This window comes from Nicotiana tabacum, chromosome 19, assembly GCF_000715075.1.
Source record: "Nicotiana tabacum cultivar K326 chromosome 19, ASM71507v2, whole genome shotgun sequence".
Classification (NCBI taxonomy): Eukaryota; Viridiplantae; Streptophyta; class Magnoliopsida; order Solanales; family Solanaceae; genus Nicotiana; species Nicotiana tabacum.
The window spans coordinates 82,792,952-82,820,581 of record NC_134098.1 but is presented as its reverse complement, the minus strand read 5'-3'; the positions used below and the strand labels follow the sequence as shown (position 1 = coordinate 82,820,581).

Genomic DNA, 27,630 nt, shown 5'->3' with positions numbered 1-27,630 from the left:
CGTCATGAATATATGATGCTTTCTCTGCCAATTGAAGTACTTGCTTTCTAGCTTGCCCCATATTCACATGACAATTCTGCAACCATATCTGGGTAGTGTTGAGGGCGTTACCCATCTCAGTCTCGCGTCCCTCGTATTCTTCAATACGGCGGTTTAGCACAGCTCTCTCAATCATCCACTGGCGCCGCTCTACCTCAAAATCTGCATGTTGATGACCTCCCTTATACCTTTTCATTTCTTCCAATTGTGCAAGAAACTGATACTTTGAGCGTATCCAATGGGCCCTTTCTCTTTCAAACTGCTCTCTCTGCTGATCAAACTCCAATTGTTGTTGGTGCGCATCCTCTTCAATGATACTCAAGTCTTCTTGCAGCTTATGCATTTCAGCATTTTTATTTGCCTAAACTCTTATAACTAAACCAATAGTGCTTGCCAATTCTTCTTCTAAGCGGGCTGCCTCATTTTTAGCATGCTTTAGATCTTTATCCATTCCCCGTAAGGCCGATTGATAATATTTCTCAATATTTAAACGAATCTGAGTGACTCCGGCTTGCAGTTGGGTTTGTTGTTTAGATATGGTCATCCGGGAATGCTCCAATTCCTCTTTTAACCTTTCTATAGCTCTTTGATCATTTCTCATCCTATTGGATCCTTCAGGCCTATCTCTAAGCGACGAAAGGTCGTGAAACCAGGTAATATATTCAGGGATCACCTCTCCATGATCTCGGTCTTCTACCATATCAGTCAACTCCGAGACTTTACTTGCATACCAAATTTTTATAATTTCTTCTTCGTCATGAGGTTGATCTTTACCAAAATCATAACAGAACTTGCTCATATCTCGTGTTGGTGGCACCTCCTGTAGTCGTGCAAATTGGCGCATTACCCGAAGTGGAGCATAAGACTGAACACCATCCAATCCTATGAGTACCAAATAAGAATGGTATGCAGACTCACAAATGACCTCTTTAGAGGAGAACCAATCATAGTTCCAAGTGATCCGTTTGGCAGAGAGAGTAAGAAGTAGTTCTTTCCAGGCGCCAATCCCCTCTGGTAAGTCACATTCGTAAATTCTTTTCTGGTGATCATAAGTATGATTGGGCCATAGCTCACTAAAATTAGTGATCGTAGGATGACGATAGAAATACTCCAAAAACTATATCTGTAACAAAATGTTGCAACCATCAAAGTTTCGCGCGCCCATTTTACATCTAGTTAAAGCACGAAAAATGCAAGAAAGAGTCATAGGGACCAAAGTATAATATCCCCCTTCTGAGGTCAGAGCCTCAACTACACCTGCCAAGCAGATGTCAATGTGTCCCTCTCTTTCCGGGAAAACTACACGCCCCCAAAAAGTGACCATAAATGCAAACCTTTTATGTACCTTCCATGTTTCCTTATCTTCCTTTGGTTTCAATTTTCCCATATTCCTTTCGAAATTGCATTCTAGGCCATACAACTGAAACAAAAAGCCCAACTTAACCCATTTGCCTCCTAGACCTTTATATTGTCCGTAATTTATGTTCAAAAGTTTCAAAAACCTACCCTCGTTCACATTTTTTGGTACTATGGGCCTTTGGCGGCGAAGATTGCGACCCCACCCCTGGAAATGGGAGATTTCCTCCAAGGTCGGAGTCATTTCACAGTCGGTAAAACGGAACACATTATTTTCAGGATTCCAGTGTGGAATCAAAGCTTCAATCACATCCCTACTGGGCTTTATCGTAATCATGTGAACCAAATATCCCAAGTATTTCTTTATCTAATTTCGCTCATATTCCTTAAAGTATCTCCACCAATCCCACAACAACTGTGGTATCTGATCGACAATCAGAAAATCTGGTATCCCTTCTAATCTGGGCCTCTTTTCAGACTTACCTCTTTCCCCACTCATGGTATACCTGTCTATCCAGACACGGGGTTAGGCTTTGATCAAACATATTATTGACACATAAAAATTCTAATTTCTAGGGTTTTGACTATATAAAAGAATATAAATAAATAAATAAATAAATAAAAGCTAAACCGTGGGACTATAAAAAAAATATTTTGGGATTTAGTATTTTTTTTTTTTGAAAATTGGGGCCGGAACCGATGAGGTTTGCCTACGTATCTCACATCCTGGTGAGAATCAGACCTGCGTAGTTCGGTAAAATCGACTATGTTCTTATTTTGTTTTTTTATGAAAATTAATCTTTAAAAACCATATGCACTAAACCACATCATTTTTTCTCTTTTCGTTCAACTGATATATGCTAAAGTCAGTCGACATGCAAACCTCCCAAATAATGCAACAAGTAGCACGTAACATGACATAATGGTCTCAACAAAGCCTGTCCTAAAACAGAACTCGACCTCTGTGTCGAGCGCTGCTAAGTCAAATGTACATGATGCAAATAAAGCGTAGCCTACTAGGGATATTCATTGCTTGTGGATTGTTCTTCTAAGTTTGTAAATCCTAAAGGAGATGGTATCTATACCTAGCTTATCCGAGCGGACAACCCGAGCCGAGGAGCGTCAAGCGTCACCAGTAGTAGAACAGCACAGGCTAGCTAACGGCTCTCCCGCCTAAACACATGTGACTAAATCCTTCACCAGAAGCTGGTAAGCTAACTGGCTTTATCTCAAGACATAAATTTTGTAATGCTCCTAGGTAAACACAACATAACTAATTATGAGAAGACTCAGAGGGATGCGAGAGAAGATACAATTTATATGTACAGTTCAACAATATCAAAACGGTAAAAACTCGACAAGTAACATATTAGGCCCAAATAAATTACAATATATACAAAATTTAATAAAGCCAAATAAAGTTAATGTACAAGCTCGAATTCTTGAATATCCCCAGCAAAGTCGCCAGAGCTGTCACACCCCTTTTATGCCCCCCAAAATGATAATGTGTGTTATGGATGGTGGGTTAAAGAGTTTTTCCAATTAAAGTGACAAACTTAAATAGGGATTATTTTATTTACAAAGTCGCCACTTGGAATTGATTTTTTGGGTGTTCCAAGTCACCTTTTATTTGAATTCCTAGTCAAAGGAAGATTTGACTCTTTTATTATTGGTCTGCAAAACAAAGTCAGGGTAAGGAATTCTGTTGACCGGGAAGAAGGTGTAAGGCATTCCTCGAGTCCCGTGGTTCTAGCACGGCCGCTTTATTGACTACAACTTGGCTTGAATTAATTTTGGATAAACTGTGATTTATTAGTTTTCATGTTTTATCTATCCGCTTTTAATTATTAAAATATAAAATTATCTTTGAAACGAATCACTTGTGTGAATCCGTTTTGTTTATTGTGCCAAAATCATGTCTCGCGTACGTGTACACAATTAATAACATTTTAGTATACTAAGATTGTTTTGCCCAAAGTTGCGCTAACGCATACTTCAATTTATAATTTTTGAAAATCATAACTATGTCACGCGAACGTGTACACAATCACAATAATTTATTTATTAATATGCGCCTAAAGAATACTAGCGATTATTAAGATTTATTTTTAATTACATCAATTTTATTGTAAGACTAAAGTTATAGTATAATATTGTGAGAAAGGTGAAGTAATTTAGTTATATGAGCTAGCTATAGGTAGACCCAATTAAACTTAAATAAAGATCATTTCTCGTTATCATTCAAGAAGAAAGAAAGCAAATTTTCCTATCCACTTTATTGAAACAGTTTCATCTACAATTACTGTCAAGTCCAATTATTATTGTTTTAAGTCTAAACATGACCCATTAATATGGCACTAAACCCTTTAATTTTGAACAAATCTTATTCAACTAATCTATTTAGCACTTAACTTTATACCTACAGAAGAAATCTAAAGCTATAAAAAGAGGAACAATTGTAACGAAAAAACCAGCGTAGCAAATCCTCACGTGAACTCCCATTTCCACATAAAGATACCAAGAACAATATTCAGCAATTTGAGCAAGAATCTCGTAACAACATCATCCGCAAACATTAACTCAAACATCATTCACATGATAATGAAGATCGAATTATAACATAATCACAGTAATATTTGATCCGACTAAAATAAACATTAAGAACATTAAAATAATATATTTATGCCAGAACAAAAATAGTAGAACAAGAGATTTGACCTTTATTGCTGAAATTTCCAGCAGATACAGTGAAGAAGAAGCTCACAAACAGTAATCCTCAAACGACGCTAGGAACTAGAAACTCGAATCGGAATCGGCAACCCCGGACGGACTTAGATCAACTAAGTTCGGACTGTGGTTTCAGGCTGATTTTCACACTGATTTTGGAGGTTTGAGTGGTGGTGACAAGGCTGTTTAGCGGTGAGCTTAGAGGTTGGTCTCAAGTTGAAAACGGGGTTGTTTTAGTGGAGTTTTTCGCCCCGTTTTGCGGCTGGAACAGTGAAGTTTTATAGGTATTATGTGATTGTCTCTTTCATGGAGTTTTTAGCTCGAATTAGTGGAGCTTATGAGCTGGTTTATGGGGGTCATTTTCCTGATTTTTTGGTGACGTTTTGGTTAGTTTTATAGAGTTGTTTTTGCTGCATTTGTTTTTTTAGCAGAAAACAAGGACTGGTTTGGGGTCTTTTTTGGATGGATTTCGGGGGTTCTGTCCGTTTTTCTTGAATTAGGGTCATGTGGGGGGTTGTGAGTGGGGGACCAACATGGGGACAAGGGAAAGTGAAGTGGAATAAAGAGTGGGGGGACAAGCATGAGGGCAAGCATGGAGGACAAGAGAAAGTGGAATGGGGACAAAGTGTGAGAAGATGGGAGCGAGAAATATTTAAAGCACGGTAAAAAATTAGGTGCTCACAATACACTCACATTAGTATAAAACACATGCATATGACACTTACTATTTGAAAGTAGTTTTTTTAATTTAATCTTTTGAACAATCTACTAAAAAATTTTAATATAAAATTTATGGCTCACAGTATTTTTTTTATGTAATTGCTTTGCTAAGTATATAAATTCAAAGAATTAATGAATTGGTGTCCGAATTTATGCCAGAATTTGATAATTTGAAAATTACCCAAAAATATTGGATATATGAATCTACCCATCCTAAAAAGGGAGAAGTGTACAAACAATTATTTTTAAGGCTGTTATTTAGAGATTAATCAATATTTTTTTTTTTGAAAATTTGAATTAAAAATCTTAAATTTCAGGACATTTGTGTCCTGAAAAATTGAACTAGAAAACTGAAATTCATGACAGTTTGGCTAATTTTTAAATAGCAGCTCATTAGAGTGGGTACCTAGTGTCATTTCTACTCAATCTCTAAAGTCCTAGCCCAGCCCATCTGCATCCTTTCTTATTTGTTAGCCCACTATCAATTAGCTTCCCGCCATGCACTTTCAATCTCCCTCCAACTTCAACCAAAGATCCCAAAAGAAAGAGACAGTGTAATAAGGAAACAAAACCCTATCCTAATTCCCAAACTTCAATCCTCAGTTTCTCAGAAAAATGTCGAAATTAAATCACCAAGAAGACCTGGATCTCCTTCTCTCTCTACCGGATAGGGTTTTAGAAACCCCTCCAGCTTCTCCTTCATCTCAGTTCCCAGGTAAATGTTCAAAACATGTTATGGGGTTTATTACAACTAATGCCCTATAGTGGGTTCTATAATCATGTGTTTTCTTCAATACATATGTTTTTGCTGTAATTTAATGGAGCCGAATAGAGCTGAACTTTCAAGAAAAACAAATTTTATTTATTTCACATCAAAGACTGAACTTGCACAATTATTTGATTTTTATGATTTAGTCCTTAATGTTAAAATTCTGTCACAAAAACAATTTCAATGCTAAAATGGTGCACTCATTGAGCGAGTAGCATATACTAGACTTTACTTGATTTGGAATTAAGTTGTGGTTGTTTTATTTGATGTTTCTGGATAAAAGTCTGTTGGATTGGAAGATGTCTTTTTTGTTGAATTTTTGTGGATTGTTTTGAGTTTGTATCTTCTTACAGATTATTTGTCGGATGATGGATCGCCAAAGCGATTGGGGGAGGCAGATATGTCTGTCTTTAGAGATGCTGTTCAGGATTGTCTTGATTATGATACTGAAATTGCCAAAAAAGCTGTCAAATCAAAGCATACCAAGGGGTCAAGTGATCCTGAGGTTGAAAAGTTTTCAGGTTTGCGAATTGGGTATGTCCTTTGAGACTTTGACATGGTTATGGGTGCATATCCAATGGGTTCTTGCTGCATTCTAATTATTATTCATTTTCCTGTAGAATGCATAATCAGTCTCTTTCCGCTACTATTAGAATTTGAAAGATGTTGGGTTCCTAATATTTCAATATGTTCTGCAAGACTAGTCACTTTCAGATGATTGTAATAAAAGTTACTTTACATTCAAATTCTGATGAGAGGAAGTCACAATTGAGAGAATGTAATATTTTGGCTTCTTAAAATGGTCATCAGATGCTTGTGACTTGCAGTTAATATGGTTAGAAACGCCACATAGTTTCTTGTATGTTTAATTTCGATAATTTAAAAGTGGAGGCCAGATTAGATTGTTATTGGTGAAGTAGTAGTTACATTTGATTTTGATTGGTTTGAGCTAGCTGGTAGCTTCAGTCTTAATGCTGTGCTAAGCAAATTACAGATGAATGCTTTGTTTAGATACTGAACTGGCAACTAATATTTTTCCTTTCTTTTCCTTTTACTCAGAAATCAACTAGTTTCAGCTGTTGAACTGAGCAACCATTTTGCTGATATTAGGTTCATCCGGTTATCAGCAATAAGGTATGTTAAGATGCTGACCGAGTTACTAAGAGTAGTTTCTGTGGACCTATGTAATCATTTATTTTCCTATCTTTAAGGAATTCTCTAGCAGGCGACACCCTTTCTGGTTGTTGGGCAACTGTTGGCGTTTTAACTGAGAAGGGGCAACAAAGAACAAGTTCAACAGGGAAGAACTATGCAATCTGGAAAATGGGATCTTTGGATGAAAAAACTATTTCTCTTTTTCTTTTTGGTGATGCTTATCAGAAGAACTGCAATGAAAAGGCTGGTGCAGTTTTTTCCCTATTCAATTGCAGTGTGCGCAAAGACAACTCGGTATTGTTATCACTGCCTATCAATAAAATCATTTCTGTTAAGATTTCAGGGTGAGTTGCTAAAACCTCTTCAATGCCCCTTGTCCAGGAAAATGGGTTTTCTCTGAGTGTTTATTCAGCCAGTCACATTTTAAAGATAGGCACTTCTGTGGATTATGGAGTTTGCAAGGGAAAAAGGAAGGATGGGATGGCATGCACATTAGTCATTAACAAGTAAGATCTCTAATTTTATGTGTTGTTACGGGCTCATAGTCATAAATGGACTGAATACCTTCAGGCATAAGTACTAAAGAATTGCAAAATACAATAAGATGCTCAAAAGATCCATATTCATAAAATGTTTCGCTATCTACTTGTTTATTTACAAGGGGACATGTATGTCTCATCTGTGTTCTGGAGGCTGGCTCTTGATTTGATGTTTCTTTGGGAGGTCCAAAGTAATCCCTTGTATCAGAAACACTAGGATGATTGTTTTAGAGATCTCATAGACTTGGGGGTTGAAGGTGATCTTGCCTGGTCATTCCAACATAGTAATTTGTACAGGAAAACTTTGTAATCGCCAACATTTACACAAGAAGAATGAAGTACCACTGCTCATCACAATTCTTATTTGTTTGGTTTTGATTTGCTTCAACGAGGATAGTTTGTACTTTTCGATTCGAGCAAGTCCTCACTCGATCATTAAGCCTAAGGGCTACTCTTATTTTGAGTTCGAGCGAATCCTCACTCGACTATAAAGCCTAAGGGCTACCCTGACTTGAGTTCGAGCAACCATTCTCACTCGGGGACTATCTATCGAGCCCAAGGGCTACCATTACTTCGAATTCGAGAAATTATTCTCACTCGACTATAAAGCCCAAGGGCTACCTTATCTCAAGTTCGAGCAAGTCCTCACTCGACCTTAAAGCCTAAGGGCTACCTTATTTCGAGTTCGAGCAAGTCCTCACTCGACCATTAAGCTTAAGGGCTACTCTTATTTCGAGTTCGAGCAAATCCTCACTCGACTATAAAGCCTAAGGCCTACCCTGACTCGAGTTCGAGCAACCATTCTCACTCAGGGACTATCTATCGAGCCCAAGGGCTACCATTACTTCGAGTTCGAGAAATCATTCTCACTCGACTAAAAATCCCAAGGGCTACCTTATCTCGAGTTCAAGCAAAACCTTAAAGCCTAAGGGCTACCTTATTTCGAGTTCGAGCAAGTCCTCACTCGACCATTAAGCCTAAGGGCTACTCTTATTTTGAGTTTGAGCAAATCCTCACTCGACTATAAAGCCTAAGGGCTACCCTGACTCGAGTTCGAGCAACCATTCTCACCCGGGGACTATCTATCAAGCCCAAAGGCCGCCTCGATTCAAGATCGAATTATTACCTCAAATCTGGGACTACGTATTAAGCCTAAGGGCTACCTTAATTCGAGTTTGAACATTCACTCAAAGATTACCGATCAGAAGCGGTCGAAGAACAGAATGTTCAGTTTAACAATGTCTCATACCTATGTTGTAGTTGTTGCAGCCAAACGCACACGCAAGTATACGTGGTCGTCAAGTAATAAAGTGACTAAAAGTCGGATGTCGAACCCACGAGGACTTGTGATTAACTATTAACTAAATTAGACTATCCTAATTATCTAAACAAGAATTAAACCTAAAAATATTTGATTCTAAACTAATTAAATAAAAAAATATAAATAATGAACTTTGAACAGAGAAAGAGCAGATTTTTATGATATCAATATAATGAAAACGATCTAGGGTTATGGGATATCTAACAATCCTATTGTATTCTTCAATTGAATTGACCGACTAATTTATCTAGCTTATTGGTTGACAGGGTTAATATTGCTCATAAGAATCTGTCGAGTTCTTACTCGCCTATTCAAGCTAACCTAACGCCTATATGTCTATGGAGTTAGAATCAACAAGAACGCATTTATAATTCCTGTAAATCAACCAAGCAAGGCAATTAGGTATATGTCTATCCTAACCACGAATCCGTTCCCCGATGCCCGAGTTCAAGAACTTGCTCTACTCAATCCTATATGCAATCTAGAATTCCCACTTTCGAGTTCAATTCTAGATTCGTAGATAGTATTCAATTGGTGATCAAGCAATTAAATAATTAAGCGCAAGATAGAATAAATAAACCAATATGATAAATCAAGAAGGCAAAATCAATATCAGAATAACAATAGTCATGAAAGAACCACAACCCTAGATCGTGAAGTTTAGCTCCACATAGACATGGTAGCCAAACAACAAATCATACAAAGAAACATAAAAATTACTAAGTTTGGTGGGAGAAAGATGGAACTTGATGAATTCCGGCCTCCACGGCGGCTCTGTGCTTGTGTTTTCCTCTCAAAAACATCCTCCTCCCTTCAAAAATAGGTTTAGGTTGGCTTTTATATGAGTTGGGGGCGTCTAGGGGTCGAAATAACCGAGTGCCAGTCAAAATAGGACACTTTCCCGTCTTGAGCGTCCAGGGCAGCGTGGGGCGCTGGCCCTGGCGCTCAAATTTCTTGGCTACTGTAAATTGCGCCACAGCGAGCGCCCCACGCTCGCTGTGGCCCTCAAATTTCACTTTTTGCGTTTTTGTCCCGATTTCGCTCCAATTCGCGCCCTTTCGTCCCAAATTGCATCCGAATGATCCCTACACATAGAAATACCAAAATTTAGCACAAATAATCATATTAAACATCTCAAATCGTCGAGACATGAGCAAAATGTGAGGCGATATATATCAAAATATGCATATACATTAAGCCAATTATCAGTTGTCCTTCACAAGGCAAGGGTACAAGAATCTAAATTTTAATCTCGTAAAAGAAGCTAATCATACATATAAAATGGCTACTGTCTTTGGTTGGTTAAATTATGTACAGAAATAAAAAGCTTGCCCTAAAAGGGAGATACATTCAAATCAGAAACACAGTCCAGAGCTATTTACGCAGATTTCATGCTCAAATCAGAAACACAGTCCAGAGCTATTTATGCAAATTTCATGAGCATGATTTGCATTTTTTCTGGACTTTAGGAAAGAAATAGCATGTTTTTACAGCATTTAGTTTTCTGCTCCCTTAAAAAATCAGTTCATACTGCTTATGCAGGGGATTTTGGTAATCCTTCTTACCAAAAATTATTGTACCTATCATTGCATGTTGAATAGGCCAGTAGTAACCTGTAATTTTGTTGTACTCCTTGTAATAGAACTTATGTTTTAATAACATTTGCAGGCGGCGTGGAACATATTGCAGCTACCATAAGCAGGTAACCAATCTACACCACTCCAGAAATACATTGTAATACGTGTTACATTTGTAAATTAAGTCTTTTGGCACCCCCACCCCACCCCACACACACCCCAACCTCGGGTATTCTCTTTGACTGAATCTTGATTTACTATCCAAAGAAAGAAAGAAAGAAAGAACTTATCCTGTTTTTATTACTTGTTCTTTTAGAGAACATCTGAGAAATACTCCAGTACAACAAGGGCTGAACTCAAAGGGGGGTGAGTTATTAACTTCTCAACCTCTCAATATTGCATTTACTTTGAGAATAAAGGATTTTTTTTGTTCATGACTTACTTTAACCTCTCTAATTGCTGTTGGACTTCAAATTCAGGAACCTACGAACAGGTTTCAGAGATCATCTCAAGTCAGAAGGAATTTACATGGTTAACCCTTTAGCTGACAAGACAAACTTTACAAAGTCTGCAGCACCGTTGAAATTACTGTCTGTAGATGGTTTGAAAAAGGCATTAAGGTTTGTTCAAAATATTTAGTAGTGACAGCTCTAATTTTAAAAATTATTGACTTGCATATTAGTTATCTTCATTGTTAATAGTCATTACTTGACACTTATTTATGATCAGCAATGCAGGGAAAGTGACCACCAATATACATTCTCAAGGAATAAGGTTTCTTAGTCAAATGACCGGTAAAAACTTTAGTACTTGTACCTGAGTACTCCTACATCTAGCAGTTATTTTTAATAGTAGTATTTTTGCTCATTACTATTCTATTCAGTTACAGGAAAATTGAACTCAAATAATACCAAAGAATCTATTACTGACCGAGATCAAACAAGAAATAGGACAAACGAAAGGTGAAAGAGATGGAATAAAGAAGAGTTTATTTTTTGACCTTATGTTATGTTATGTATTTTGGTGACAGAGTTATCTACTTTTTTCCAGGTCATCTTCCACCAAGAGAAAGAATCTAAGTGAAATCAGATCAAGTCATAGTTTTGAGCACAAGAAACCAAAAGTGGGGCAGCAGCAGCAGCAGAATAATTCAGGACAAAAACCTGTGCAGGTTAAAGAAAAAATGATAGAACTAGACCTTGTCAGTTCAGATGATGAACTTTAGAGTTTACCATATAATATGCTAAGTGTTTGTAATCATCTGATGTCCTGTTGTCTAATACGGAGTATATTCTTTTTCCTCTTTCATACAGTAATTTCTTAGCTTGTTGAAAAAGAACTTTTACTCTTGTTACAATGGTGCTATAACTTGCACACCTAATTGCAGGTGACTAATAGCTGTTTAACCAAGCTTCTCCAAATCCAAAATCATTTTTTTTGTAAGTGTATTTTTTTCAAAGTTAGAAGTTTTAGCCAAAGCTTTTATGTTTAGAATAAGGGTGGCAAGTGGGCCGGGCCCGGTCCTATGCGATCCGGTCCTAAACGGTCCCGGGCTTTGTGGGCTTATTGCTGGAACCGGCTCGGGACCGGGACCACGAACTAACGGTCCCGGGTTAAGTGGGCTGGTCCCCGGCCTAAGTGGGCCTAAGCGGGTCCAAGCGGGCCTAAGCGGGCCCCAACAGAAACTTTCTATTTTTTTTTTTTATAGAAGTTAGAGAAAAAAATAGTAATAAAGATATATAAGCTATATTCGATTTATATACTATATATACATCTTAAAATATATATATACTATATTATATATACATAGTATACATCTTAAAATATACTATATATACATCTTAAGATATACTATATATACATAGTATACTAGATATATATATATATATATAGTAGATCTTAAGATATATAAGCTTATATATATATATATATATATATATAGTAAGATGTATATATAGTATATCTTAAGATGTATACTATCGAATATGACTTATAAACTATGTATATATATATTATAGTATATATATAGTTACGATAATATACATCTTAAGATATATATAATATATATAGTAAGATGTATATATATTATAGTATAGTATAGTATATACTATATATACAACTTAAGATATATAAGTTATATTCGATATATTCGATATACATATATATATATAAGCTTATATATATACTATACTATACTATAATATATATACATCTTACTATATATAAGCTATATTCGATTTATATACTATATATACATCTTAAGATATACTATATATACATGTATATCTACTATACTATACTATATATATATCTAGTATATCTAGTATACTATGTATATATAGTATATCTTAAGATGTATATATAGTATAGTATAGTATATATATAAGCTTATATATATATGTATATCGAATATAGCTTATATATCTTATGAGATGTATATATAGTATAGACTATAGTATAGTATAAATATAAGCTTATATATATATACTATACTATATTATACTATATGTATAGCTTAAGATATAAAAGAACAAAAATATTGTATAGTATATACTATACTATACTATACTATATTATACTATATGTATAGCTTAAGATATATAAAAAGACAAAAATATTGTAAAGAGATATTCAAATCAATGCGTTATATTTTTATTATAGCATTAAAAATCATGGCAATATCTTTCTTAGTCTTCCTCCCCCTATGGAATGAGCACAACAAGGTGCTAATACCACCATTGAGAAGAAAAAGAAACTAATCAAGATGTGCCAAAATACAAGTTACATATTAATTTACATGGTATCTCTTACAAATTTCATAAATCCTTCAAGGTCCGGAGGAATTTCCGTTGGTGGTGGCGGAAATGAAGCTTGGTCATCACCGCTTCCAGGCGAAGCATCATCCTCCGCAAGTTCAGCTAGCATTTCTTCGTAAGCTTCGTCTACCTCTGGTTGTGATTCAGCAAGTCCAAAATTTCTTCTTTCCGAACGGATCCAATCTCTGAAAAGTACTGATTTTTCCAAGCTCTCCCTCATAGACGCTCTATAATCACCGAGTTGAAGTTTTACTTGACTGAAAGCGCTCTCTGATGCCACTGTTGAAGCTTGAATAGTTAAAATATCTCAGGCCATCCTTGAAAGAATCGGAAAGTGTTTTTCTTTGTCCTTCCACCATTCCAAAATATTAAAGGAACTGCCGGGATTCACTTCCTCAATTCCATGTGACAAATAAACTTCAAGCTCATTTAGTTGTGAAAAATCACTAGTACTAGAACCTTGAGAACCCCTGAACCCTGCCCAAGCACTAAGTGCTCTTACTCCCGCAGTTCTTTTAGATGATTGAGAACTAGAAGAAGAAGGAGTTGGAACATTTGGTCTAGCATGATCTAATGCAACTTGATAAGCATTATAAATAGTTTGAACATTTATTTTAATTGAGGCTATTGCGTTCGGAAGTTTAGACAACTCTTCATCTTCAAGTGCTAAACCATTATAAACAGTTTCATACCAAAATTGAGGACCTCCTAATTTCATAGTAGGATTTAACAATGCATCAATACCATAAATAGGGGGAATAGGGAAAAAATATTTTTTAAACTTTTTTCTCATGGAATCAATAGCAAGTTGATAAATTTCCCCACCCTCTGAAAAATGATCAAACAAATTTGCAAGTTCTGCAATATAAACTAAACAGTTAGAAATAGTAGGATAATATTGCCCAGAAAATTCATTTGTAGCAATATGGAATTTTTCTAAAAAATCTACAAGCATTTTAACATTGGCCCAATCCGCATTTATAAGGTGCTCATCATCATCACTTACATGAGCATTAAACGTTGAGTTTATGGGGTTTCTATATTCATATGCAACAACTAAACTTTCATACATGTAATTCCATCTAGTTGGACAAGGTTTAGGAACCTTTCTTTCTCTTAGGCCAAATTCATCGCATCTTTTAAAATATTCTCTAAGTCTACTTCTACGGTTTGAATAAAAAAGCCAGTTAAGAGCCATTTTAACCTTTTCAATTTCAACATTTAAAATTCTCATACCATCACCCACAATTAAATGGTAAATATGACAAATACATCTAACATGAAAAATGTTACTAAATACAGGACTTAGTGTAGTGGTAAGCAAGGCTACAGCATTTGTGTTACTAGTAGCATTATCCATTGAAACTGACATTATTTTATCACTAATGCAAAAATATCTACAAATATCCGCAATCGTGCTAGAAATAAACTGCCCTGTGTGACGTGAATTAATTATTCTATAAGCAATAATGCGCTTTTGCATTATCCAATGCTCATCAATCCAATGACTGGTAACAGTAAGGTAATCACAGTCATTACCACTTCTACCAATATCAGTTGTAATAGCAAGACGACAATTTATATGAGTAAATAAATAGCGCAAATATTGTTCATATTCATGTTTATATTTATAAATATCACTCTTTACGGTTGTGCGAGGAAAACCTTTATAAGTAGGATTATAAACTTTTCTAATATAATGCACAAAGTGGGGGTTAGAAGGAAAACTATAGGGTAAGCACATAACAGTAACTATTTTTGCCAATTCTTCCCGATCTTTTTTTGGATCATAATATAAAATACCACCGGTAACAGTGTTAATTCTCGGTTGAAATTGATTTGACCCGGAACTAAGGTCAGCCTGACTAGGTGCACTTGTCCCCTCAGCCAAAACTTTTATACGAAAATATCTAGCTTTATCTTGAGGGTGTAGCAATATGTGTCTAGTCAAACTTCCCCCCTCCCCCCCCCCTCCCGACTTCCAACATATTGAAAAACTAACTCTTTGCCACATGTTTTAAACTTAGCCCTATTTTTATTTTTTTCTCTTAGTTGAGTAAAAAATTGCTAAACAAGAGATGTTTCTGCCCATTTAGAAGGTTGTCTAGAAAAAGTAGGGGCACTAATAGGAGGGTCAGACGGGGGATCATCTGAATTATTATTAGTTGGGTTAACTTCAGGAGCAGGACTAGTGGGTGTATCGTCATCCGGTTGCGTTTCATCAAAATCTATTTCTTCATCATCATTTTCATCAATAGTTGGATTATCATAAAGAGCATTCATATATTCATGGTTTAATTGTTCACCGGGTACAATATTATGGCAAAATTGACTCTCGATAATTGTAATAAACTATTATCGCTATCAAGAATAGGAGGTGTAGGACGGGTAACATGTTTGGGTCGGGGAGCCGGGGGAAGTGGAGGTGGAACAGATTGGCCACTAGATTCACCACTCTTCGATTTTTCCTTATTTTTACTAAACATATTTTTTAAGGAATAAGCCATCTTAATTAATCAAGCAAAGTAAATAAAACAAACAAAATTATAATATTAAAACTTAAGAGTTGGAACGAGTTTACCGAATTGACGAACAACTTGTTGGAAATTGATTATCGTTGAAGACTTCAATTCACCAACTTCACAATTATTTCACAAATTGTAACAATAAAGTAAGCAATAGTAGCAATTATAGAAGTAAATTAGAGAGAGATTGTGATAGATTGATGATTTTGTAAGAAAAAATGAAATAATGATGGGGTATTTATAGTTGAAAATAGGGAAAAAGTGTAATTATAAAAAGTTTGGGATTAAAACAAAGTTTCAATTGGTGATCAAGCAATTAAATAATTAAGCGCAAGATAGAATAAATAAACCAATATGATAAATCAAGAAGGCAAAATCAATATCAGAATAACAATAGTCATGAAAGAACCACAACCCTAGATCGTGAAGTTTAGCTCCACATAGACATGGTAGCCAAACAACAAATCATACAAAGAAACATAAAAATTACTAAGTTTGGTGGGAGAAAGATGGAACTTGATGAATTCCGGCCTCCACGGCGGCTCTGTGCTTGTGTTTTCCTCTCAAAAACATCCTCCTCCCTTCAAAAATAGGTTTAGGTTGGCTTTTATATGAGTTGGGGGCGTCTAGGGGTCGAAATAACCGAGTCCCAGTCGAAATAGGACACTTTCCCGTCTTGAGCGTCCAGGGCAGCGTGGGGCGCTGGCCCTGGCGCTCAAATTTCTTGGCTACTGTAAATTGCGCCACAGCGAGCGCCCCACGCTCGCTGTGGCCCTCAAATTTCACTTTTTGCGTTTTTGTCCCGATTTCGCTCCAATTCGCGCCCTTTCGTCCCAAATTGCATCCGAATGATCCCTACACATAGAAATACCAAAATTTAGCACAAATAATCATATTAAACATCTCAAATCGTCGAGACATGAGCAAAATGTGAGGCGATATATATCAAAATATGCATATACATTAAGCCAATTATCAGTTGTCCTTCACAAGGCAAGGGTACAAGAATCTAAATTTTAATCTCGTAAAAGAAGCTAATCATACATATAAAATGGCTACTGTCTTTGGTTGGTTAAATTATGTACAGAAATAAAAAGCTTGCCCTAAAAGGGAGATACATTCAAATCAGAAACACAGTCCAGAGCTATTTACGCAGATTTCATGCTCAAATCAGAAACACAGTCCAGAGCTATTTATGCAAATTTCATGAGCATGATTTGCATTTTTTCTGGACTTTAGGAAAGAAATAGCATGTTTTTACAGCATTTAGTTTTCTGCTCCCTTAAAAAATCAGTTCATACTGCTTATGCAGGGGATTTTGGTAATCCTTCTTACCAAAAATTATTGTACCTATCATTGCATGTTGAATAGGCCAGTAGTAACCTGTAATTTTGTTGTACTCCTTGTAATAGAACTTATGTTTTAATAACATTTGCAGGCGGCGTGGAACATATTGCAGCTACCATAAGCAGGTAACCAATCTACACCACTCCAGAAATACATTGTAATACGTGTTACATTTGTAAATTAAGTCTTTTGGCACCCCCACCCCACCCCACACACACCCCAACCTCGGGTATTCTCTTTGACTGAATCTTGATTTACTATCCAAAGAAAGAAAGAAAGAAAGAACTTATCCTGTTTTTATTACTTGTTCTTTTAGAGAACATCTGAGAAATACTCCAGTACAACAAGGGCTGAACTCAAAGGGGGGTGAGTTATTAACTTCTCAACCTCTCAATATTGCATTTACTTTGAGAATAAAGGATTTTTTTTGTTCATGACTTACTTTAACCTCTCTAATTGCTGTTGGACTTCAAATTCAGGAACCTACGAACAGGTTTCAGAGATCATCTCAAGTCAGAAGGAATTTACATGGTTAACCCTTTAGCTGACAAGACAAACTTTACAAAGTCTGCAGCACCGTTGAAATTACTGTCTGTAGATGGTTTGAAAAAGGCATTAAGGTTTGTTCAAAATATTTAGTAGTGACAGCTCTAATTTTAAAAATTATTGACTTGCATATTAGTTATCTTCATTGTTAATAGTCATTACTTGACACTTATTTATGATCAGCAATGCAGGGAAAGTGACCACCAATATACATTCTCAAGGAATAAGGTTTCTTAGTCAAATGACCGGTAAAAACTTTAGTACTTGTACCTGAGTACTCCTACATCTAGCAGTTATTTTTAATAGTAGTATTTTTGCTCATTACTATTCTATTCAGTTACAGGAAAATTGAACTCAAATAATACCAAAGAATCTATTACTGACCGAGATCAAACAAGAAATAGGACAAACGAAAGGTGAAAGAGATGGAATAAAGAAGAGTTTATTTTTTGACCTTATGTTATGTTATGTATTTTGGTGACAGAGTTATCTACTTTTTTCCAGGTCATCTTCCACCAAGAGAAAGAATCTAAGTGAAATCAGATCAAGTCATAGTTTTGAGCACAAGAAACCAAAAGTGGGGCAGCAGCAGCAGCAGAATAATTCAGGACAAAAACCTGTGCAGGTTAAAGAAAAAATGATAGAACTAGACCTTGTCAGTTCAGATGATGAACTTTAGAGTTTACCATATAATATGCTAAGTGTTTGTAATCATCTGATGTCCTGTTGTCTAATACGGAGTATATTCTTTTTCCTCTTTCATACAGTAATTTCTTAGCTTGTTGAAAAAGAACTTTTACTCTTGTTACAATGGTGCTATAACTTGCACACCTAATTGCAGGTGACTAATAGCTGTTTAACCAAGCTTCTCCAAATCCAAAATCATTTTTTTTGTAAGTGTATTTTTTTCAAAGTTAGAAGTTTTAGCCAAAGCTTTTATGTTTAGAATAAGGGTGGCAAGTGGGCCGGGCCCGGTCCTAAGTGGGCCGGTCCTATGCGATCCGGTCCTAAACGGTCCCGGGCTTTGCGGGCTTATTGCTGGAACCGGCTCGGGACCGGGACCACGAACTAACGGTCCCGGGTTAAGTGGGCTGGTCCCCGGCCTAAGTGGGCCTAAGCGGGTCCAAGCGGGCCTAAGCGGGCCCCAACAGAAACTTTCTATTTTTTTTTTTATAGAAGTTAGAGAAAAAAATAGTAATAAAGATATATAAGCTATATTCGATTTATATACTATATATACATCTTAAAATATATATATACTATATTATATATACATAGTATACATCTTAAAATATACTATATATACATCTTAAGATATACTATATATACATAGTATACTATATATATATATATATATATATATATAGTAAGATGTATATATAGTATATCTTAAGATATATACATCTTATATATACACACACTATACTATATATACATAGTATATAAGTCATATTCGATAGTATACATCTTAAGATATATATAATATATATAGTAAGATGTATATATATTATAGTATAGTATAGTATATACTATATATACAACTTAAGATATATAAGCTATATTCGATATATTCGATATACATATATATATATAAAAACCTTTACTCAAGCAAGGGGTCTGTCATAATATAATACATACTTTTATTGAGCCCATGTGTCTAGCAGTTCTAACCGTGAAAGAAGATGCCCTTTTAACTCTTTTATCGGGCTGAGGTTCACGGCTGGCTAGACGGAGCCACTAAGGCAAAGCCAATAAGAGTAGTGTTATATCAGACTGTACCAACCATCTTGACACCAAGTCAAAACTCTATATATAAAACTCATTTATATTTTAATAGATGCCGTCGCTTTCATAGTGTATATAGGAGAGAAGTTAGATACTCAACATAGATATGAAGTCTCTTAGCCGGACATCGTCACGGCCAGAGAGGAGAGACTAGAAGAAAAACTAAACTAAGAAAGACAGAAGTATGTACCTTGTGGCCAAGAAGCAAGGCCCTGAAGATGAAGAACTGAAAACTTTTATTTATTTGTTCTTCTATTACAATCTACAAATTTCAAACTAACTCTTTACTTACACTTAGAGAGAGAGAGAGAGAGAGTTCTAGAGAGAGGGAGTCTTGACCTCTGCCCCGAAGATGAACGAATGACTTCTATAAATAGAAAAAGAAAAGGAATCTATGAACAGTAAAAGTGGGTCCCCGTGGGTCCCTGTAACAGTGTTTCTACTGTAGAAACAGTGTATTTACTGTTGATGAACAGTGTATCTACTGTTCGAGTGGGTCCGGCGGCTTCACTATGCTGTAGGTCCGGCGGCTTCACTGTTTGAGTGGGGTCCAGCTGTTTCACTGTGCTGGTTTCTTTTCCGCTTTTTTCAATTTGCGGATGAATTCTTCTGTATCATGTAAGTCTTCTTCAGATAATATCCTTTCTGCTTCAATGGGCTGAGAATCTTCAGCAATATCATCGTTGCTTGTTTCACTTTGCATTGACGTATCTGACTTTTCATATTGATTAATGGAAGACAGTAAATTTCTTTTAACCTCTTCCAAGTAACTGTTAATCATCTCTGTTTTATCTCCTTCTTGAAAGGAGATCCTTCTGGCAATATGCCTCACTGAACTGTCATCAATTACCTCTTTCTGAGGTTTACTGGAATATTCTTGGATCTTCATCTCGATTGAATCCAAGAGCTCTTGACCATATAAGGTCTTTGTTTTGGGATCCTTCTTCATTAACTTGTCCCAAAAATTGTTGTAAAAAGTCCTATATAAGCAGGGGACTTGTTCTTCAGTGAATCCGACTTCTGGATTCCATTTGTGTATCCAAGGGATAGAAAATTCCAGAAAGAAATATATTTGGTTAATTTTTTCTGGGTAGCAGATATGATCTGCGTGGTATAAATCGTTAATAAAAGGAGAAATTTTTATCCATTCTTTGTATAACATGAGAAATGGATCTGGTAAAATCTTTATTGTTGGACCGTGGTATGACCACCAGTTTAGAAACCAATTAGGAACAGTTGTTGCAAATATCTTTGCACATACTTTTATAAACCAAGTATGTTGTGTCTATCATTATTGTAGTATAATACTTTATCAAAAGCTTGGATATAATCCCAATAAGTAAAATTCATTTTATTTTTGTTAAGGCTTATCTGCCTTTCCTTCATTGTGGATATACCCCAGTCTTCAACAGATATAATCTGTTTAATTATAATCTTCGAGAAGTTATAAACGTTCTCGTCTGTGCTATACCCAGAAAAGTGCTGAAAATCTGCACTTCCAGTACTGGTCAGTATCGTTTCATAGTAGGAACGGGTTTTGTATGACTCACCCGGATAATATAACCCATTTATCAAATACCTTTGGAATATCTTCCATGGTTCTTCTTTTCTCTGAATGTCAGAATTTTCTAAGAGAAATATCATTTCTCTTTTTGGCACTTTCTCGTATGACTTGATATCATCATTGTCATCTTTAGTAATGGAAGCAAAAGTATTACTTTGCTTAACAGAAGTATCTTTCTGTTTTTGAGCAGTCAAATATGCCTGCAAATGTGCGTATAACGGACTATCTTCTGGAATATCTTCCAGATGGACGGATGGTCCAATCGATGATTCTTCTCTGAGAGATATCCTCTCATTGACTAAACTCCTTCTTCCCATTTGTATAACTGGGGAGTTTGATGAGGATCCGTATGACGATCCCGAAGGTGATGACCTTCCTTTGGACTGTGGGGATGATCTTCCCCAACCTCTACCTCTTCCCCTACCCCAGGGGGTTCCATCCTGTAAATATTCACGAGATAAGAAATCTGGCAGAGAATTATCAATTCCCTTTTTATATTGTATTTCAAAATCAAAAGGGGCTAATTGAGCTTGCCATCTTGCAAATATCATTTTTGAGGCATCATGTTTAAAATCTTTATTAAACATATATTTAACAGATTGTGCGTCAGTTTTTATCAAAAACTTTTGATTGTATAAGTCGTCCTGAAATTTTAAAACACATTTTACTATGGTTAACATTTCATGTGCCACAACAGCGTATTTTTTCTGGGCTTCAGACCATTTACCAGAATAAAATCTAATCAGATATTCATGTTTATCATTGGGATTTATCTGTTTTAATATCCCTCCATAACCAATATTAGACGCATCAGTCTCTATAATTTTTTGCCATGTAGGATTAGCAAGGGTTAAGCAAGGTAAAGATTTAACACGTTGTTTAATAATTTTTACCAAAGTAGTGTGACTATCAGTCCAAGGGCTTTTATAATTCTTTTTTAACCTATCATATAAGGGGGCTAAATCACGTGACAGATCTTTATAAAAAGGTGAAATATAATTTAAACTTCCCAAAAATCTTTGTAACTGAGTTCTATCAGTAATAACATCGGGAAATTTTGAGGCAAAATCAATCGATCGTTGAATAGGAGTAATCTTCCCCTGACAAATATAATGTCCTAGGAATCTAATGTTAGTTTGAAATAAGCTCATTTTTTGTTTTGAGATTACCAAACCATTTTGTATAACAATTCTTTTGAAAATATCTAAATGCTTAATATGCATTTCAAGTGTTTTGGAAAATACCAAAATGTCATCGATATATACAATGACGAAGTCTAGATAAGGGTTGAAAATATCATTCATAATTTTTTGGAATTCTGAAGGGGCATTTTTTAAACCAAAAGGCATAACATTCCATTCATATTGCCCAAATGGAACATTAAAAGCAGTTCTATAAGTATGCTCTTTAAATATTTGAATCTGCCAATAACCAGATTTTAAATCAAATTTTGAAAATATATTGGCGTCATATAATCTAGACAATAAATCTCTTTTATTAGGAATAAGATACCTAACCCATTTTAAATATTTATTCAAGGGCTTATAATTAATGACTAATCTAGGAACACCACGTTCCTTTTCAGCTGCGTTATTAACATAAAAAGCTGTACAAGACCAAGGAGATTTTGAGGGTTTTATCAAACCCTTTGATAGCAGACTATCAATCTCTTTTTTGTAAAATTCCACCAATTCTGCATTCATCTGACAAGGTCGAGATTTAGTAGGAATATCATCCTCAGTGAAATTATCTTCATATGGAAGAGTAACAATATGCTTTTTTCGATTCCAAAAAGCACTAGGATGCTCAGCACAAATATCAATAGCAATCTGCTCGGAAATCAATTTGATTTTTTCCTGTACTTTAGTAGAATTCAGAGTATCAAATATATTCATACTAAACATTTCTAATTGTAAAGAATCAACATGTTTTTGCTTCATATCAATTAAAGCATTAATATCTCTAGTTACTGGATCTGTAACAAAAGTATAACTTATCTCTTTATCCTTATAAGTAGCAGTAAAACCTTTCGAGTCTATGCTAGTAAAAGGATAAACGGCGTTAATAAACGGTGTTCCAAGTATAATTGGAGGGTATAACTGGTTTTTTACCAAGAAAAAGAAGTGAGGAATACAGACTTTATTCTGACAAATACCCGTATTAGGAAGTTTATACTTTATATCTAAAGCATGTCCGGATGCAGATCTAACCATATGAGTAGTTTTTTGAAAATATTTCGTAGGTACTAAACCTTCTTGAATGCAGCTAACATCTGCTCCACTATCAATCATGGCAATGTTTGTAATTGAGAAACTATTATCAATGAGAATAGTACATTTGATGTACCATTTATGAGCAGTAATAATTTGCATCATTCCTAGAAACATATCATGTTTAGGATTAAAATTAATAGGTTTTTCTTCAATATCATTTTCAAAAATACCTTTGTTTTTATCATTAGATTTCTCAGCTGGAGAATTGATTTTCTCAATCTGAGTAATCCTATGATCACAAATCATTTGATTTTGTTTAAGAGATTTGATCTCTCGTTTTAAGTTTTCAACTTCAATTTTTAAATCATCGAAAGAAGAATCTCTTGCTGGAGATGCATTTTTGTTTAACAAACGGTTATTAACCTCTAGTAAGGAATAAGGCGGGGAATATTCAAATTCTTTTTCAAAAGGTTTTGCAAAACCAGAACTTGAATTAGAACTTGAACTAGCAGCCAAATTAATAATTTTTTTCACGAAGTTTTTCATCATTAACTTCTTTTAAAAGTTCTATTACATTATCAGAAGTAATAGTTTTCATGTTTAGGTCTTGAAACTGTGATTGTAATTTATAAAATTCATCATCACAAGTACATGTATCACCTTTGCAAGTTGTACAAGTATTATCAATATTTTTATCACTATCAGATAAATCAAGCAAATCAATTTCAGCTTCGGATTCTGATTCAGAATAATAATCAGATTCCGATCCAGAAGTATATAACAAACTATAAACCTTATCACGTAGTTCATCTTCTAGTCCTAAGGTTTTCAGCTTTTGAAGCTTACAATTTGGAGCTATATGGCCAAATTTACCACACTTATAACACTTAATGTCAGCAAGATCTCGCTTAGACCTATTTTTGGTAAATCTAGTAGACTTGCGATGTGCTTTCTTGGCTTCTCGTTCTTCTTTGGATCTATATCTAGATCTCTTTTTCCTATAAGGACTGTCTTGGTTGGGGTATCTATGATACTTATGTTTCTTTTTCCTATGAGTAAAAGTTTCGGGTAAACCGAACTGGGCGCAAAAGTCCCCTAACTGGTTTCTTTCTTTAAGCTTATCCATCTTAAGTTGTCTGGACAATCTTAATTCATTGCACAGGTTTAATCCTTCCTGTGTGCAAATTCCTATTAATTTACCATAGGTATAGTCTGCATAAGGAATTTCTCCATAACTACCTCTTAAAACCTTTCTAACTCTTTCGGCAAATAAAGAGGGAAGGCCATCTATGAACTTAGCTTTCCAATGTTCAAACTTATTTTCTGGTAGTTCCATCACTCTACTCATAAAGGTGTCTTTATACCACCTAAACTCACTTAAAGTCTTACATCTAAAGCTATTAAGGAGAGTACGAACAGTTTCATTTTGGTTGGTAAATCTACCATTGAAGTGTTCTAATATAGTAAGAATAAGGGTATAAACGACATCTTCTCTATTTGCCACTAGGGCCATGCCTAAGTTATCAAGTCCTTCGTCAACGGCTTTAGCATTAATAACCATTGCACTTTCTTCGACAGACAAATAATTGTCCCACCAGCCACGAAGTTGGCCAGTAAAACCTGCAACAATCATTCTGCAAATATTCCTATCTGTATTTTTTACACTTTTACAGATAGTTGCATACATAAGCATTCTATGTACTAGAATAGTTAACTGCCTATCAGTCAAACCATCAAGATTCCATTCGTAAATTTCGGAACCACTGTAAGACGTATTAGTCTGATTCCAATCACGTTCCTCTATTAAAACATCTTGAGGAGTAGGACGATTGTAATAATAAGTCTGCATTCTAGGTTTATCAGCATATCTGCTATCTGCAAACTTATTATTCTTTTTGGGGTAACTTCTGAGTTTATTAAATTCTGACAAAACATCCTTTTTATAGTCAAAAGTAGAATCTAATTTATCAGCAAAATCATTTGATAAATCAATGGGTTTGATATTCAAACCGGATAACTTTTTATCAAGAAGTTCTTCTAAGTCTCCAAAAGATTTAAATTTAAAATCCTGAATATCAGGAGGTCTTTGAATATGAGTAACAACAATCTGAGGTTCTGATTTGCTTCCTGAAGAAGAGGCAATATCAGTCAAAGTCTTTTTCGTATTCATCTCCTTAATCAAGACTGTTAAATCATCAAGTTTTTTATTAAGAAAACTAACGTTTTCACCCAAAACTTTAACATATAAACTCAAATAATTATTTTGAGAAATTAATTTATTAATTTCTGCGATGCTGACTGCAGCAACATCTTCATCAATAAATTTTTGAAATGCAGTAAAAGTAATACCTGTATTATTAGGTAAAACAAAAGATGATTGAGGAGGGTAAATGGCTTTAGTAATATTGCCACTCCCGTCTTTATAAGATCTTTCCAAAACTTTTATAAAAAGTGGTAAATATGTGGTTATAAACCAAGGAACAAAATACATAATTTGATTATATAAAGCACAAGTTTCATAAAACTCTTGTGAAATATTGTTTAAATCTTCCTTACTATAAGTATCAAAAAACCAAGTTTTAAACTGGTTCCATTTATCAGTAAAAAATTCTTTTTGAATATAACCTCTAGCTTGTGACCCTGGACTAAAATCAATTTGGTGTGGAATCATTAAGAATCATTGGGGTCAAAATCCATTTCGGACGCAGAAGGAATATCCTTATCAAAAATATTATCACTATCCTGAACAATATTTGTTTTGGGGTTAATCTTAACCCTTTCAACAGGTTTATCACCTACTTTAGTAGAAATTGTGTGTAAAGATGCAGCACGATTTCTAGCTGGTCCATAGACTGGTTCAACAGGAGAAATGTGTTGAATATCAGGCAACAGTCTACGACTAGTAAAGGAATGTCTGTTATAACTAGAATTAATAGTAGGCAACATTCTATTATTAGAAAATGACTGTCTACTATAAGTGGAACTATTATCGTCAAACTGAATGCAAATCCTACCATCCGGATTTTGAGTAATATGAGAATACTCAGTATTACTAACAGTATCAGTTATCTGACTGGGGGATATAACCGAATCCAAAGTCCATGTGGTTGGAAAATTAATTTCTTCCCACTTAATAGGTCTTCTCGTGGTGACCTTAGACTTTGCAAAATTCGTTTCCACTAGAATAGTCTGATCAGATGTATCATATAATTTACATCTGGGGTTTAACGTAGATAGTAATTTAAAATATATTCTATACGATAAACATATCAGTTCAGAACCAGGCGCATAATTATAACCATGCGTTTTCACATTTAATGTTAATGCATCAAGTATATTAACATCAGATAAAGATAATTGCAAATTGGGTTGAGTATTAAAATATACTGGGCCATAGGCGACAGTAGATTCAATAGAACCCATCAGAGACTGTCTAAAATTCAAATTTCTGGCATCTCTGAGAGCAGCCAAAAATGTCTCTGGTAACCCTTTAAGGGTTAAAGGCTTAAAAGCAATTTGAACCATACCAATATGCAAATAATTATACTGGTGTTTATGAATATCTACATCATGTTTGTTTAACAAACGAATAGTCTGTTCAGACGAACTTAAAGCTAAAGATTGCTCAGTTGTTTTAATAAGTTGTTTAGAAGAGAGTTTATCAAACCATCCATAATCATAGATTGTTCTAATAGGGACTTTAGGAATAGTCCATTTGTTTAACAAATCAAGGTTTTGAGGTATATCTACCTCTTCCAATCTAGTATTTTTCATACTAGTTTCTCCTAAATCCATATTTCAGAAACATATCTATGTCGAATATTTCATATCTATCTTATATATACCATGAAAGTACCTAGGCTCTGATACCATTAACATTAAATGTGAAAACGCATGGTTATAATTATGCGCCTGGTTCTGAACTGATATGTTTATCGTATAGAATTTATTTTAAATTACTATCTACGTTAAACCCCAGATGTAAATTATATGATACATCTGATCAGACTATTCTAGTGGAAACGAATTTTGCAAAGTCTAAGGTCACCACGAGGAGACCTATTAAGTGGGAAGAAATATTGTAAAGAGATATTCAAATCAATGCGTTATATTTTTATTATAGCATTAAAAATCATGGCAATATCTTTCTTAGTCTTCCTCCCCCTATGGAATGAGCACAACAAGGTGCTAATACCACCATTGAGAAGAAAAAGAAACTAATCAAGATGTGCCAAAATACAAGTTACATATTAATTTACATGGTATCTCTTACAAATTTCATAAATCCTTCAAGGTCCGGAGGAATTTCCGTTGGTGGTGGCGGAAATGAAGCTTGGTCATCACCGCTTCCAGGCGAAGCATCATCCTCCGCAAGTTCAGCTAGCATTTCTTCGTAAGCTTCGTCTACCTCTGGTTGTGATTCAGCAAGTCCAAAATTTCTTCTTTCCGAACGGATCCAATCTCTGAAAAGTACTGATTTTTTCAAGCTCTCCCTCATAGACGCTCTATAATCACCGAGTTGAAGTTTTACTTGACTGAAAGCGCTCTCTGATGCCACTGTTGAAGCTTGAATAGTTAAAATATCTCAGGCCATCCTTGAAAGAATCGGAAAGTGTTTTTCTTTGTCCTTC

General features: G+C 35.1%; 2 protein-coding genes across 4 annotated transcripts; both read left to right on the top strand.

Moving 5' to 3' along the window:
- Positions 1-5,330: 5,330 nt before the first annotated feature.
- Positions 5,331-11,609, top strand: LOC107805945 (uncharacterized). 2 transcript variants are annotated; one of them, XM_075238097.1, is made up of 11 exons: positions 5,331-5,557; positions 5,965-6,145; positions 6,671-6,745; positions 6,823-7,060; positions 7,148-7,272; positions 10,295-10,328; positions 10,520-10,569; positions 10,683-10,823; positions 10,933-10,997; positions 11,093-11,165; positions 11,254-11,609. In XM_075238097.1, exons 1-11 carry the CDS (start codon positions 5,458-5,460, stop codon positions 11,426-11,428), a joined length of 1,257 nt encoding a protein of 418 aa, XP_075094198.1. In that variant the 5' UTR covers positions 5,331-5,457; the 3' UTR covers positions 11,429-11,609. The 2 variants fall into 2 exon arrangements, with proteins under 2 accessions (XP_075094198.1, XP_075094197.1); XM_075238096.1 differs by having other exon boundaries at positions 5,332-5,557; positions 11,087-11,165.
- A 4,984-nt stretch (positions 11,610-16,593) lies between these two features.
- LOC107772839 (uncharacterized) lies at positions 16,594-18,297 on the top strand. 2 transcript variants are annotated; one of them, XM_075239452.1, is made up of 7 exons: positions 16,594-16,865; positions 16,983-17,016; positions 17,208-17,257; positions 17,371-17,511; positions 17,621-17,685; positions 17,781-17,853; positions 17,942-18,297. In XM_075239452.1, exons 4-7 carry the CDS (start codon positions 17,420-17,422, stop codon positions 18,114-18,116), a joined length of 405 nt encoding a protein of 134 aa, XP_075095553.1. In that variant the 5' UTR covers positions 16,594-16,865; positions 16,983-17,016; positions 17,208-17,257; positions 17,371-17,419; the 3' UTR covers positions 18,117-18,297. The 2 variants fall into 2 exon arrangements, with proteins under 2 accessions (XP_075095553.1, XP_075095552.1); XM_075239451.1 differs by having other exon boundaries at positions 16,619-16,865; positions 17,775-17,853.
- The last annotated feature ends 9,333 nt before the right edge of the window (positions 18,298-27,630 follow it).

Coding starts and splice junctions, on each gene's coding strand:
- LOC107805945 (XM_075238096.1), top strand. CDS start 5,458: ATGTCGAAATTAAATCACCAAGAAGACCTGGATCTCCTTCTCTCTCTA. Junction 10,824..10,932: donor GGTTTGAAAAAGGCATTAAG/GTTTGTTCAAAA, acceptor ATTTATGATCAG/CAATGCAGGGAAAGTGACCA. Junction 11,166..11,253: donor AGAAATAGGACAAACGAAAG/GTGAAAGAGATG, acceptor ACTTTTTTCCAG/GTCATCTTCCACCAAGAGAA.
- LOC107772839 (XM_075239451.1), top strand. CDS start 17,420: ATGGTTAACCCTTTAGCTGACAAGACAAACTTTACAAAGTCTGCAGCA. Junction 17,686..17,774: donor GTTTCTTAGTCAAATGACCG/GTAAAAACTTTA, acceptor TATTCTATTCAG/TTACAGGAAAATTGAACTCA. Junction 17,854..17,941: donor AGAAATAGGACAAACGAAAG/GTGAAAGAGATG, acceptor ACTTTTTTCCAG/GTCATCTTCCACCAAGAGAA.